Source organism: Pavona decussata, unplaced genomic scaffold, assembly GCF_977016875.1.
Source record: "Pavona decussata unplaced genomic scaffold, jaPavDecu1.1 SCAFFOLD_84, whole genome shotgun sequence".
NCBI lineage: Eukaryota > Metazoa > Cnidaria > Anthozoa > Scleractinia > Agariciidae > Pavona > Pavona decussata.
Genome location: NW_028145502.1, coordinates 1,910,550 through 1,925,252, shown reverse-complemented (window position 1 = coordinate 1,925,252; position 14,703 = coordinate 1,910,550). Strand labels below are relative to the sequence as shown.

At 37.0% G+C, this 14,703-nt stretch overlaps 2 protein-coding genes across 6 annotated transcripts in view; one reads left to right on the top strand and one right to left on the bottom strand.

Moving 5' to 3' along the window:
• The window catches only part of LOC146475368 (uncharacterized), a 68,540-nt gene that overhangs the window by 7,305 nt on the left and 46,532 nt on the right, over window positions 1-14,703 (top strand). Inside the window, exon 7 of one of the 4 annotated variants that reach the window (XM_085115782.1) lies at window positions 583-821. The exons of the other annotated variants lie outside the window; for them this stretch is intronic. The gene's annotated coding sequence lies outside the window, so the exon portion shown is untranslated. Of the gene's footprint in view, window positions 1-582; window positions 822-14,703 lie in introns of those variants that run through there. 4 annotated transcript variants of the gene reach the window in all.
• On the bottom strand, window positions 596-14,492 carry LOC146475373 (uncharacterized). 2 transcript variants are annotated; one of them, XM_085115787.1, is made up of 7 exons: window positions 14,192-14,464; window positions 5,431-5,533; window positions 5,034-5,119; window positions 4,176-4,274; window positions 3,533-3,577; window positions 2,503-2,595; window positions 596-993 (listed from the first exon to the last, which is right to left on the bottom strand). In XM_085115787.1, the coding sequence occupies exons 1-7, from the start codon at window positions 14,267-14,269 to the stop codon at window positions 949-951; spliced, it is 549 nt and encodes a 182-aa protein (XP_084971913.1). In that variant the 5' UTR covers window positions 14,270-14,464; the 3' UTR covers window positions 596-948. The 2 variants fall into 2 exon arrangements, with proteins under 2 accessions (XP_084971913.1, XP_084971914.1); XM_085115788.1 differs by having other exon boundaries at window positions 853-993; window positions 14,258-14,492.

The following is a 14,703-nucleotide window of genomic DNA, read 5'->3' as shown; positions in this document are numbered from 1 at the left end:
TAACTTAATGGTATAATATACGTAACATTGTGTAAAAGCACAGTGCAATAAATTGTCTTCTACTTTTGTAAGGTGTACAGTACTGTATTTCTAACTCACTTACTTACGTGACTTGCAGCTCACAACAAAATATTTCATTCCTTCATTTCATAGTTGTTACGATCGAAGTGGAGTTATAACGGTAATGTTGCTAATTAAAAGTAACACAATGTATAATAAAATTCCTCAAGTTAAAATAGGAAAAGGGTAAGAATTACAGCCACTTAAACAAGTGGGACACGTGCGTTTGGCGCCTCGGAATTTGAAACTTTTGTTTGTAGAGCAAGTCGTTGACTGTCGACACTGCCAGCGACAATTCCTGTTATCCATGGTACTGTGCATATGTCGGACATAGTTTCAAGGGCGGCCGCTTAATACAGGTAAAAATAACAAAGAAAGACAAACATGGGACTGCTTCAGGGTGGCCGCGGCCGCTTAATAGAGGTGGCCGCCTAATACAGGTAACAAATACAGCGTTTGTATGCGCGAAAAATCGGGACTTTAAAAACTGGCCGCTTAATAGAGGGTGGCCACTTAATACAGGGCCGTTATATACAGGTTCGACTGTATGTCAACTCGGTATTATGATGTAAATTCGTGATCTGTTCAATTAACTTGAGGAAGTGAAAATATTGTAAACTGAAAACGTCTTAGTGGTGGATCCGAGCTGAGACCGTAGATTAGTCAGTTTCGGACAATTGTTGTCAGGTCGCAAGACTGAAAGGTGATTTTCGCGAGAGCTCGCGTATTTTTCTCCGCTTGATTGTCCATCAGAACGAAAGCACTACTTTTTAAGTTATTTAAAACTGAAACAACGGCAAACGAGAGGAAATCTCAGAGCGACAATGGTTGCACATCGACATGTCGTGCTGACAGCTAAGCTGTCTTTGAGTTGATCTGCACCACCGTTTATGGATACTTTGGGTATGGAGGAGGGCCAGCGACCACTTGCACCTGTGGATTAGATACAAAGAAACCTGGTTAAGTCTTTTTTTTTTTAATCCCCAGTAGAATTGTTAACTACAATACTATTTTAAGTTAAAAAGATATTAAAAACCAAACGCTTTCGACTAATCAAGTCATCCTCAAGGTAAAAGGGATTTTTACCCTGGGTAAGAAGGGTAAAAAGGATATGCTCAGAGTAAAAGGGTTTTTACCCTGAGGATGACTTTATTACTCGAAAACGTTTGGTTTTTAATATCCTCTAACTTTTTAGCCTTGTAAATAGTATTGTAAATCTCAAGTGAATATTATGGATAATTGTTAACTATAGTAATTTATAAACAGCACATGTGACGTTTCGACGACTTCATATCGTCAGTGAGAAAAGAAAATAGCATGAAAGCATTAACAACTTTAATCAAAGGATACAACTTAATTAAGAACTTTAAAGTCATAAAGAAATGCCGTGACAAATTTGAATGTTTGGTCTATGAAATGCTGTGGATCAAGAACAAAAGACCGAAACTGAACACGCAAGCGGATTCCATTCGCGCGAAAGTCAATGCTTTCATGCTAATTTATTTTCTCACTTTCAATACCTATAAATACGCCTTTCCGCGTTATTTCCATTTTACTAATTTGACAATGACGATATGAAGTCATCAAAACGTCATGCTGTTTTTAAATTACTATGGTTAATTTTCTTGATGAAATGTTTCTCTGAATCGTTTGTTATCAATTGTTAACTGGTTCGTAAATGATTTATTTCCTTTAACACCCAACAAAATACTTTACAAATGTCTTGCTTGATAATTTTCTCTTACTTTCAAAGGATCCTGATCTATATATCAGGGTTAGGATACCGAGACATAGCCGTGAAGTTTTATACGAAGAAATCAGGATGTTAATGGCGTGGGATTTATTTAACAATTCCGAAGACGAGGAAGGTATAGTTGTGGTCATTGCTGTCGGATATGTTGAAATCTAAGAGGCACAAACCATAATGTAATTTTTGAGTCAGTCCTAAATATTAAATTCATGGACATCCACCGTTTTTTTTTTTTTTTTTTGAAACTCGGTCCCGTACAATGCTTGCAGTCTGTTCATATCTCGAAGTTTGCGTAGTAGTAACAACAGCGAAAAATTGGAACGAGAGGATTGGGACAAGACGAGGGAGACAAACGTCTCTCCCCAATCCCCTCTCCTTTATACCCCTATAGCCCTTTTCACCGTTAACTCTGCTCATTTGAATTACAATGAAATCTAGCATGTATGTGGGGCAATTCCGGGCTATTTTGTAGTTTTAGCCCGAAATTGCCTCGCATCCACGTTGGATAACATTGTAATGCAAATGAGAAAAATCAACCGTGAAAAGGGCTATTGTAGCTCGCGCTCGACGGATTGATTAACCCTCGACTTAAGAGATAGGGGGTTGGGGGTAGGGGGAGGGGGAGCTGCAAGCAATATATCCTTCCCCTGAACCCTTCCCTCCCTCCCCTTTCCCCTTCCCCAGTTAATTACCATGGGAGCTGCCGCACCAAATCTTGCAGATGATCCTGAAGGGTCCTCACGGAGGGCTTCGTGGTAAGAGTACACCACAATGATGAAGTAGATCTGAGTAATTCAAAACAAAGCAGATTATTAACCCTTTAACTGTGATCCGCTTCAAATGTTTCCTTGTAATATCAACGCTTTTTCAGCCACCTCTAATTGCACCTGCGCCATCAATACCACAGTAACTAAAGAATATCAATATTATTTACAAGAATGTTCAAAAAAAGTAAAGGTTACAGTAAATAAAAATCTATAAATCAACCCCAATCCTGATGAACATCCGAACCAATTGACACGTGCCTTCTTGTATTTTCCACTTTTTCTTGAAGAAAAGTATGACTAAACTTTCACCGTTTTTCATAAATCATTAAGGCCAGTATTTTTCAGTAGGCTGAGCTCTAAAATACGTATTCAATCCGGTAACAATGATCTTTGCGTGCAGTCAAAGATTAAATATTAAAGAAAACAATCTGTTCTTCCCTTAAGTTGATTCCATTCTTATTTATTCCTAACTCGGTTGGTGATCATAAAAGGGAGAAGGGATGGCGCATGCGCAGTAGCGAGAGAACTCGCCTCTCACCAATGTGGCTCGGGTTCGATTCCAGACTCGGTGTCATATGTGGGCTTAGTTTGTTGACGGTTCTTGTCCTTTCTACAAGAGGTTTTTTCTGGGTTCTCCGGTTTCCCCCTCTCCTCTAGCCAAACATTTCCAAATTGTAATTCCATCTGGTTTATCATTAACCACAGGCTCGAGAAATTGAGCAAGCACTCCCTGTGTTATTGACATAAATAAATTACTTTACTTTTATAAAGAATTTACCAGCTTCTCCTAACCATATTAACCCATAAACCCATTATGTCGCATGGTTGGTATCTCGGTTCCCTAACGCTATTATTTTGTTTGTGGTTTGGGATAATCTGTAATATTTATTAACTGGCAAACAAACAACTGAACTGAAGCTAAGTTGTAACGGTCTTTAAAGAGTCATACACTTACCGACAGCAACCAGTCAAGGATTAATCCAACGAAAAGATACCACAACTATAATTAAATAATAGTGATATTTAATTAAAAATAGGAAATAGCTCTGTCTGATCGAGAAAGTGGCGCGAGTTTTTTAACCAATCACAGAACGTAGTAAACCAAAACTAACTTGCAAGAATGTAACATTACAGTGATTCAATAAATAAATTAAATTAAGACTAAATTAAAGTAACTCAAAGTAATTAAGTAATTTAATTTATTCTATTTCACAGCTTTACTTTATGTATAAATTATCTTTTCTGAAACATTCTCTACTTGATAATGGTGCCAGGATGACACGCACCGAACGTCGTTCCGTTTTTTCGCTTATTTTTATAGTCAACTGCTTTTCTAAATTTAATCTTAATAGAATATCCCGTCCGGCTAAATTATTGCATATGTAGACATTAACAGTGAATGTCCTTTGAAACATTTTAAAGGTAAAGTTTTAGTTCTATGGCTACAGCATTTTAAATTGGTAACGTGAGCTAATTTGTCGCTAAATCAAGTGTATGTTGCTGAACGGAAAGGTCTGTTCATATACCTTGATCCAGCAACCAATCTGCTGAGTATATTAAGATTTTATTCCTAACCGAGTAATTGAAACAAGACCTACCCCGTGCCAGATCGCGATTACAAAGATCGTCGTACCCAGAGTGTAAGCAAGCAGGAAGATGTGAAGGATGATATAAGGCAGTGCCAAAAAACGGTTCCTCTAAAAAGGTGAAAAAGAAACAAGAACAGCGTTTACAAAATCAAGGAACATTTACGACTCCTGGACAAGAGGGTTACTTTGAAAAGAAACCATGTGGTGCTCAGTGGGGTAGCGGAACAGATCAAACGTAAAAAATAAGAAAAATAAGGTTTTCACTTTGTGAGCTTCAAACGGTCTAAAACTGTTAAATTATATTATCATAATAAAAAAAAGTATCAAGCCTTTTTAAAATGAGCTAATGTCACGTATTCAAAAAGCACACATAGACACACATTGCAGATGGGTCTCCAAATACTTCACTTTCAAAACCTTTTTTTGAAATACTTTTTTTTATAAATTATCGATAAAATGATTTAGTAACGTAAGTGACTCACAAGAAAACCTATACCGGCTTTGAGAAAAGTCAAAACCTTATCCTTTTTTATTTATTACTTACGTTTGACGGCGGCTAAAACAACAGAGCCATTGATAAGGTAATTTGGCCATTGTAAAGAGATTCGAGTGCTGAAGTTTCGACGTTAGCTCTTTGTCAGAGCAAATCCAACGCCTGGTTGATTCCATCTCATTTTTGTCGCATCAATATAGACATACATACAATTTTGATATCACAGTTGCAAATAACTGTGTCCATTGTTTTTAGTATATTTTTTTCTGTTTTGCAAATAAAAAGGATACCTTTTCAGTAGCTAAGGGTGTACGCAGGCGGTTTCATTGTGGCTGGGGTTTCTGGGGGCCGCGTGGAGTACCGCGTGCACTTACCGTGTCATACGATCCCAATAGCAAAAAGTTTGTCAAAAGCGTCAACGCATTAAAGGCTGCATTAGCGTAATTCAAGTTGACGACAACTAAAAAAGAAGAAAAACGTGCAGTCAGTTAGTATACGTAAAAATAAATTTCCAATGTTGTATATTAAGTTAAGATCACGAGAATCTGATGCACCTTGCATGATTAATTGGATTAATTTACTGCGAAATAAATTAATGTAAATCTATATTTATTATGTTTTTTTTTCTCGACATTACGTCACAGAGTTTGGTAAAATAATCCTTTGGAATGCACCTTATTTTAAAGGGAAAGTGTGCGTTAATTTCGCTATTTTTATGGTGAATAAACCAATGAAAATTACTGAGGAACTACAAAGACTAATATAACAAACCTCCGTAATGCTTGTTAGGTATTGGCAGTTTTCCCTCTTTGGCTTTATCTTGCAGCACTTTGGCGTTGTAGATAACCGCAAAGATTCCATAACCGGATGAAAGCTGTTAAACGAAGCACAAGAAAACAAATAACGTCGTGTACCGCGTTTTCATGTGTAGGTATTTTAGCCTTACTCAGGCATGCAATTGCGTGACCTCTGTCCATACTAATACGCTTTCGTTTGAAACCGTATACTTTTTGATACGGTTTTGCCTATCATCCGCACTAAGACGCCCGAAAACGCCGATGAAAACGAAGACTTTCGAAAGCAGTAACATCCTTCTTTAGTGTGGACAGGTGAAAACGGTGACGTAAAAAGCGTCACATGCCATCAGTTCCAGTCCAAATCGGAGCATCTATCCTGCATGGCGGGTGGTTAACACATGCGCAATTCCAGGTCGCAGTCGTTTTCATTGTTTTCAAGCGTTTTAGTGTGGACAGGTGAAAACGAAAAAAAAAAAACAGTGTGGATGAAAATATTTTTCTTTGTTTTCGCCGCGATGAAAACGGATTCTTTTGAAAATGGGGTTTGATACGCTTGCCTGTTTTCAATTATATATTACGGAACAGTTGAAGAAATCACAAGACCTTTTAAGTTTGCTCTGAGAAGAATGCGTCAGTTACTTCCAGGGCAGTTTATGCCGGATAAAATCAGGGGCAGTTGTTTGTGATTTGAAATGCAGCTTCCCAGGTTTTCAGGCTTTTATTGATACGGAATGAATTAAGGGAAGAAAAAAAAAAAGACACCGGAACGTGTAGGTATGCATGACTTCAACACAGCTATGCATATTGCTCAACGACTTGGCAAATATTTGCTTGCTCACTTTGTAGAACGTTAGGGAAAAAAACAACTTCACTTTATCAGAAAATTCGGATGGAAAAACTGATTATAATTTACTTCCATTTTATCTTTACGTGTTTAACAATAAGTGCCTCAATTAGAACAGCTTCATGAACAAGTTCACAGATATGGACGAAACCGTATATTCTAATTCTTTTCATCTTCCTTAGTTACAAAGCTTAACTTAGTACCGCCGGGAACTGCCGAATACTACCGAGGAAAGATAATTTTGCATCAAAACAGAATCGGTGGTGTAGAAGATTCTTAGTAATTTTAACGTTTATTTAAACCTTACATGAATAACTTATATTGCCGAGTATCGGTACAGTTGAATGACCACACTTTAAGATTTAAAAGACAGGACTGTAAAAGTTGGTCATTTTGTTATTTTCAAAGTACCTTTCTAGCAGTATCGCTGGTTTTTCATTACCTGAGACGAAAGATAAAACTTAAACAGCTTAAACCAAATACCTAGTTACGATGCAGTATTACGGTGTTGAATGACGACCGTGACAAAGGCCTTAAACGGCACTGAAACGCGCTAGCTGTATCAAATTAGACGCCATCGGTTTATTGGCACGAATGGAAAGATAACTTAAAACAAATCCCGCTTACGATCCAGTTATAAGACCGGAAAATACAACCTGCACATTTGTTTAAACAGGGAAAGTGGTTCCCATGTTAACGCAAAAAAAGAGGGACACTAATCTTGATGCAGCAAGCAAGAGAATTAATGCAGACTGATTGGACGGAAACGTTTCGCGCGGAATAAACCTCAGCCAGAAAATAAGCTGCGAAGAAATCCTGGAAATCATCTTTGTTGCGCAAAGGGATCCAATATTTAAAGTAAAATATTTAAGCTACTCGAGAAGGGAATGGAAAAAAATTATACGACTCGCCAAACGGTCGACTTTATCTAAAAAAATATTCCCAAACTATTCGTATGCAAGCTGACTAAATGATCACCCCAAATCATGTGACGCGAAAACGGAACACGATTCTTCGGCGTATATTGATTATCGCACACTCTGTTTTTGTTGGTCATGTTGAAACTATAAGTTCAATATACTTTGCTATCGAACAAGAACGCTTCTGGTTTCAAGTTTACCGTACAGTTTAATACTGAAAATGTCTGCAAACCGATTGCCGGTTTTCATTGTCACGCCATTGCCGTGCGTGTGAAAAAAAATTGAAATCATTCCATGAATGTAGTCAAGAAATTGACATGTTATAGGTGATAAGTAAATAAGAAACCTGTCCAAGTGTCAGGTCTGTGCGGTATTCCGTACGCGAATTATTTGACAAAATGTTTCACACAAATTTATAGAGCTTAGTATGGAGACGTCATGTTGGTGTCCATCTGAGAGACACAAACATGGCGACCGGAAATAGGAAACATCTGGAGTTCACTTTTGCCAGAAAAGAGGTTTGTTTTCCCTTGTGAATTTTCGAATGTTAAGATAAATATTTCTCCTCAAACGTAAATTGTTTAGAATGCTGAAAATCACCCGAAAGGGCATTTTTAAGATACGGAACAGCTCTGTCACGGCCGTCCTCTCGGTTGTCACGCACGATGAAAACTCGGAAATTGAAACTGTTCTCTTTTCAAAAGGAAGAACGACATCGAGCTGAGAAATTGTGAAAAGACATATTTTTAGGTTATCTTTTAATCTCGTACCCCGATCTCAGTCGTCGGTTCGGGAATGTCGAAATGTGAGATCTGGTAAAGTTCGATACAACGCCATTTCTGGTTGGTTACCAGAATTAAGAATGCCTCATTCTTATCTGCTCTGTGATTGGCTCTTTCCTTCTGTGTTTGGTTTTCGCTCAGTTCGGGGAAGAAACAAAAACACGGAAAAGTTTTCGCTCCGATTAAGATTGTCATGCGACGTTTTAATACATACATGCCCTTTGTGTGAGGAGAGAACAGTGAGAAATTGTTTTTTCGGAAGATAACAGCGACTTTAGCCGAAAAGAGTTTGCAGTAACGTCCAAACGGCCTTGCCAAATTACACAAGTTTCCAACACGATGGATATAAGCTTGCTTACTTTTGGGGATAAAATGGAGGTAGGTCATATATGTTTTTTTTGGTATTTCTTGACAAAAAATGATTTTTTTTAAAATGATTATTTATTTAGTAAACACAAATTAATTTCCCCAAAATACTTTACCTTGAGTTCCTGAACACGCGCGCCGCATTTGCTAGCATATTTTCAGTTTTTGTCTTCTGCTATAAAAAGACTATTTTCCTTCTATAAATTGAACTGGACTTTGAGTAAGAGACTTCATAATATAATATTAGTCCTTTCAGACCAGTGTGCTTATTCCTTCAAGATCCATACAACATCTCTCATAGGACTTTGGAGAAATTGATAGAGTGTCCACACAATATTATTATTCATCTGCTGGTGAGATCAATATCCCTCCCACCCCTCAGCTAAGAGAAATGAAAAATGTCCGACTTATGACCGCCAAAATAATAGTAATGAAACCCGTACTACAACAGAGAACACCTTGTCTGAACCGACTAGGGCTCTTTATGTAAGTGTAGTTAGTTTAATTTTATTCCCTCTCTCCCACCTACTGAGTTAAAAAAAATTTGAATCCAAAATATAAAACTAGCCTTCCTCTAAAATAAAAATGGGGACGTTGGTTTACATGTCTGCACCACCTAATGTTTTGCAGGTCTATGCTTGTGATAGGCTTTAGAAAAGAAGTAGTTTTAAAAGGAGGACATGCCTCTTTGGATTTGACATCACTTATAGTTTTTAGAATCTTTTTGCCATTGTTCTTTTCTTCAAGATAGGGGAATTTCTCCATTATTTTATCATTAGTATGGAGTCTTTGAAGTACTAAACACACTTCATTTACTACTTCCATTGTTAATCCTTAGCACATTCTCTGATACAAATAGTTATCACTGGCCTCAGTTTCTCCTTTATTTCTTGTTAACTCTGCCTTAATTTCTTCCACCTGATTTCTAGGGAGAAGCAAGTTCCTAAAGTTCCTATCAGTGATGTGAATATCTTCAAGAGCTAAAACAGCTGGACACAGCTCAACACATAATTAAGAGCAATGACAGTCATTTCAGACAACAGATATCACAACAACTGCATTTCTCACACCAAAGCCAAAACCAAAGTGGTTATAAGCAAAAATTTTCCCCTGCACAGATTTCTGGGGTATTTACACTAATCTGTCATGATGGGTTGCATTTCTTCAATATTTGCACCAATATGATTGTTGTTAAAGTAAAGTTTTGATGTAGCAGGCTTCCCATCTCTTCCACTTTCTTGGAAAAAACTTTCCATGGTTTGCGGAAGACCAAAATGAATAAATTATTATCCTTTCAACACAATGAGAATCAAACCCCATTCCCAAAGATTGTGGCAAATAATATTCATTGTCAGTCTGTAGAGAATGAGACTGAGCCAAAAGTGCATTTTGAGGAATTTGGGGAGTAAGGTAGAACTGGTGATCCCCAAGCTTTCCACCCAAAAAGGCACCCCCAAATCCACACAGTACTAATGATGAGTAAATAATAGGCTGACAGGCTTAATTTTTGACATTGGCGGTGATAAGTTCATCTGCTATGGGCGAAAATATGTAATCAAACTGGTCAACATTACTTTGTGTTAAGATAGGAGGGCCTTTGTAGTACTCCATAAATCTTTCATATTCAAACTTTGTATGATTGTAGTTTGGTTGTTTTTCTGTTGCTGTTGTTGTCATGACAACAATCTTCGCTGTAGGGAATACTGAGGAAAGTGTTCCTCGTTTGCTGTACTCTGAAGTTGTGCCCCCTGAACAAAGATGCAATTAATTAAGAAAAAACTGTAGTCATTCACTGGGATGTTGTTATTCTTTCCATTAGAATAAGACAATATAATTACCAGAAAATGGAAAATGAGAAGGCTGAATAAAAAGGGATTCTCAAGTAACTAAGCCCTTTTTGACGCATGGGGTGGTGGAAGGACGAAGCATAAAAGAAGCTGCGATAATCACCAACAATATGGCTCTGTATTTATTAGCTTTTAAGCTTTAAGCCTCAGTGTCAACATACAGTTTCTCCTTACTGGTCTCTACATGTCCATTTTTCATAGTAGCATTATAGGGAGGTTGTTGAAATATCAAGAAATTTCACCACTGGTGATCTCATGACCTTTCCTTGATTGTGTATTGATAAATATTAGGAGAAATTTTGATACTGATCACTACTGGGGCTTAAAGGTTCAAGGTTCACTGTTCTGATATTTTTTGTGTACTTGTGTGAAAAGTCCTTGAACATAATTTTGTGTTGCTGGTCTTAATATTAAGAAAAGTTAGGACCTGACATGGGTGCAAATATCAATACAAGAAAATTTTTTTTGCTCAAGGAATTGGCATCAACAAGGAATTTTCATCCAAGACAGACACTGTTTTCAAAGTTTCTTTTCCCAACCACTTCTCTGCAGTGGGTTTGTGTCTGACAGTTTGATTAAATGTTGTTTCCTGGCTATGGAAGGCCATGGTTAAGGAATACTTAGGAATTCATGGTTACTGAAGATCAGCATACTGTGAAAGCTGTTGTTTTGCTGCAGAAATGGGTGACAGTTCATTAGAACACACAGACATGCACAGGAAAACAAATAGTGGAAATATTTTTTTTTATTTGTTTTCTATTTATCTGCCATTTGCTACTTTTATGAGCCCAAAAGACCAATTCACACCTTCCTATTATTATTGTTATTATTTTTTTTTTTGCTGAAATCAAGGATCCCATCAGAGGTGAGTGTCCAAGCACCAAGATAGCTGCTTTGGACATAAAGAACCTTGTATTATTCTTAGTGTATCATCCTCTATGCATGTACAAATAATGCAATGCTCAGAACAACAATGATTATTTAAGCAGCTCATTGTGCCTTGCAAATCAAATGCAGATAATGACCTTTGTTCTTCATATCAAGAGTCAAATATTATTGGACTTGTGTATTATGTGGTTCTAATTTTCGAGTCTGTGGACTCCTATGTGTAAAATTATAACCTTTATTAACTTGTCATCAAAGAAGCAGTCGAGGGGGCATGTCCCCTAAACTTAACATAAATTTCAGGTGAAAACTTTTCAAGTGTTATGTGATAAAGGTGAATCAAGAACCATTGAAATGGAAAGCTCATCACTACCAAATAAAACTCTAATGGGAAACTCATAGGGACTTGCTCTGTTTGCTCACATGTTGCAAGTAACCAAACATACTTCAGATCCCAAATCCAGATGTGGTACCTCCATTTCCCAAAAGAAATTCAAACTTCCATTTTTGAGAAAAAAAAAAACCCCTTTAAAACAGCAAGGGTGTACTCGGTATTTTAATGTTGGACATAATTGGGCGCCTACCATTTACACGGACAGGTCTTTCTGGTTTGCTGGTATATAACCAAGACAGTAGCATGGTGTTAGGGCTAGGATGGGTCATGGTTCATTTATTTTACACTATTTACACAACATTAACATAGAAAGAAAAGTATTCCAACAAATGATTACAAGATAAAAATAAATACAGTACAAATTATAAAATGTGTGTGGTGGTCAAAGTAGCAAAGGCTTTCTAGCTGACCACCACCTACTTTTAAGTAAACAAAGAAATGACACTGAGCTTTATTGAGATATTAGAAAATGTAGGAAATGTTTGTAGAGCCTAGGATGTTCAAGAGAGAATTACATTTGTGTAAATTAAGGTATGTTCGAGATGTACTGAACCGAGCAAGAAATCTAAACAGGACAAGCTTAATAAAAGAAGAACAAAACAATAAATAAATAAAAACAAAAAAAAAGCAAAAAAACAACATACAAACAAACAAACAACAACAACAACAAACAAAAAGAAAGGAAAAGGACAACACATCATCAGCAGCAACAGCAGCAACAACAAAGATCAAAATATAAGCAGACAATTATTATTATTATTATTATTATTATTAATATTATTATTATTTTTAACTCTATTATTATTATTAGATAGTTACATACTATTATATTTGATCATTAAACAGAACATATATTATTTGATTGACAAGAGATCAGGTGGGCCTTATAAAGTTTCTTAAACCTGTTAAAAGTTTTTGTTTTTTTCAATGCCATGGGGACAGTTTCCCATATCACAGAAGCAGAGTACTTAAAAGTAAATTTGCCTATGTTAGTTCTAACTTGTGGTCGGTGGAAATTAAGCTTGGCAGAATTTCTGGTGTTATAGGAGTGGACAGTTGTTGTAGGTAGGAGGAGGCCCTGTTTAGCTGGTTCATATAAAATTATATTATTACAGTGACCTTGAGTTGTGTCCTTTGGCCTGTAAAAGAAACCTGCCGCATTTACACAATCCATTTGGTTTGGAAATTTAAACCATTAACTTATGGAAGAAGGAGAATTTGTGTGACCAAATCAGCTGAAAGACTACAAAGAGAAGAAATAATTTTTACGTATCACTGGTGGACCACAATTTCTGAAACTTTGCAAATGAAAATATGACATGAACCATTTGACTTTCCAATGCGAAATTTAACACCAAGATGCCAATCAGTAACTCTATTGTACCTCATCTACAACAACGACCACAAAATTTTTCTGATAAAGCTTCGACAACAAAAACTCTCTGCACTGTCTGTTGCTACCTTTACCTTGGGGTGGACAAAAATTATGTGACATTTCCCTGCCTGTAAATTACAGTATCTTCAATACAGTTACCATCTAAGGCGCAAACTGGTACAGCTTACTCCGGTTGACTTAAGTCTTTTTAATTGATCGTCGATAAGCACGTTGATCTTGAGTGGAGAAAGCACAATTACGATGGATTTGTTCTTGGAACAGTTTTCATTACAAAGATGGTCTATATGGTCACAAAGGGTAGGAACTAATCTTAGTAAAAAAGTGATTTACCGCGCTTGTTGATTGCAATCTCTCCTGTTGCCTTTTTCGTTTTGGTTTAAGTTTCAAGTTTTGTTGTCCTCTCGACCGAAGAACGTTCCGAAGAGCACCCTCGAAAGCGAAAACCTCACCAGGAAGATCACAGTTACGAGCAGCACGGTGGACAAAGGATGATGGGCAGGCCCGTATTCCGGGCCTCAAATCGAACTTTACCAGATCTCCCCTCCGCCTGACCGTGGGAGATCTGGGTACGAGATTAGTTATCTTTCTTTTGAATGAAGGTAAAAATTTTGTAGGCCTCGCGGTTTTGAATTCTAGAATTTGGTGACGTCACGTGAAAACCAAGAATATGTGCATACAATCACTGACCTATTTATTTAGATATGATTGTATGCACGTATCGGTTTCCAGACATTTAACTTAATAACTTATAGCGTGTGTCATATGATATGCAATATGCGACGTTTCCGTGTCACATTTATTTATTTAGATGTGACTGTACGCACGTATCGGTTTGCAGACATTTTCAGTTACTGAGTTCAATATATTTCGCCATCCAACAATAAGTCTTCTAGTTTCAAGTTACAGTTACTGAAAATGATAAATGTCTGCAAACCGATGCATACGTATATTGCAGATGCCACTACTATTTGTTTAGCCATGTTGAAACTGTAAAAGTTCAAGCTAGATATTTTGGCAACAAGAACTCTCCTGGTTTTTTCACCCTACAGTAACTAAAAATGTCCGGGAACGGATCGACCATCAGTGGCTGAAGAAGTTCACAAGGAAAAATTGGCTTTAGTGAAAATAACGTTGGACCCGAGGGAGCCGCCGAAATAGAGCCTGTATTTCTGTAGTGCATATAGCGAACCGCAACCCCACGCTAGTGCTAGCTTGCCACGCAGTAGTCGAACTTGATTCGGAACAGAAACACCAATAGACGACTTAATAATGTATTGACATAGATATTCAGATTTACTCACAAAGCCAAAGCAAGCAATGAGCAGAATCCCTGTCTTTAAGTCACAACCACAGCAACAAGTACGCACCAAAACAGCCATAGCTGGATCTTGAAGTTTCAGAGCAGTATATCGACAGCAGGACAACAGAGGTACAAATGTGAAGTTTTGTACCTTTCAATCGGTTGCTCCACTATATTGCAGAACTGGAAATATTTGTAGATATGATGTAATGACGCACGGACCAATCAGATCACACAGAGCGGCCTTGAAGCATTAACACCCGTCAATCCTAAGAACACTAATCAATCTTTAAAGCAGGAAATGGACACTTTAACACGTATTCAATGAACAGCCAATCGTGGTCAATGACTTAAATACGTACCGTACTCTGTATTTAATTATTATATGTAATACGCGCTTGATCATTTTATGGAAAGCGCGCAATATAAGAATTAAAATTATTAAAATTATTATTATTATTATTATTATTATTATTATAATTATTATTATTATTATTATTATTATTATTATTA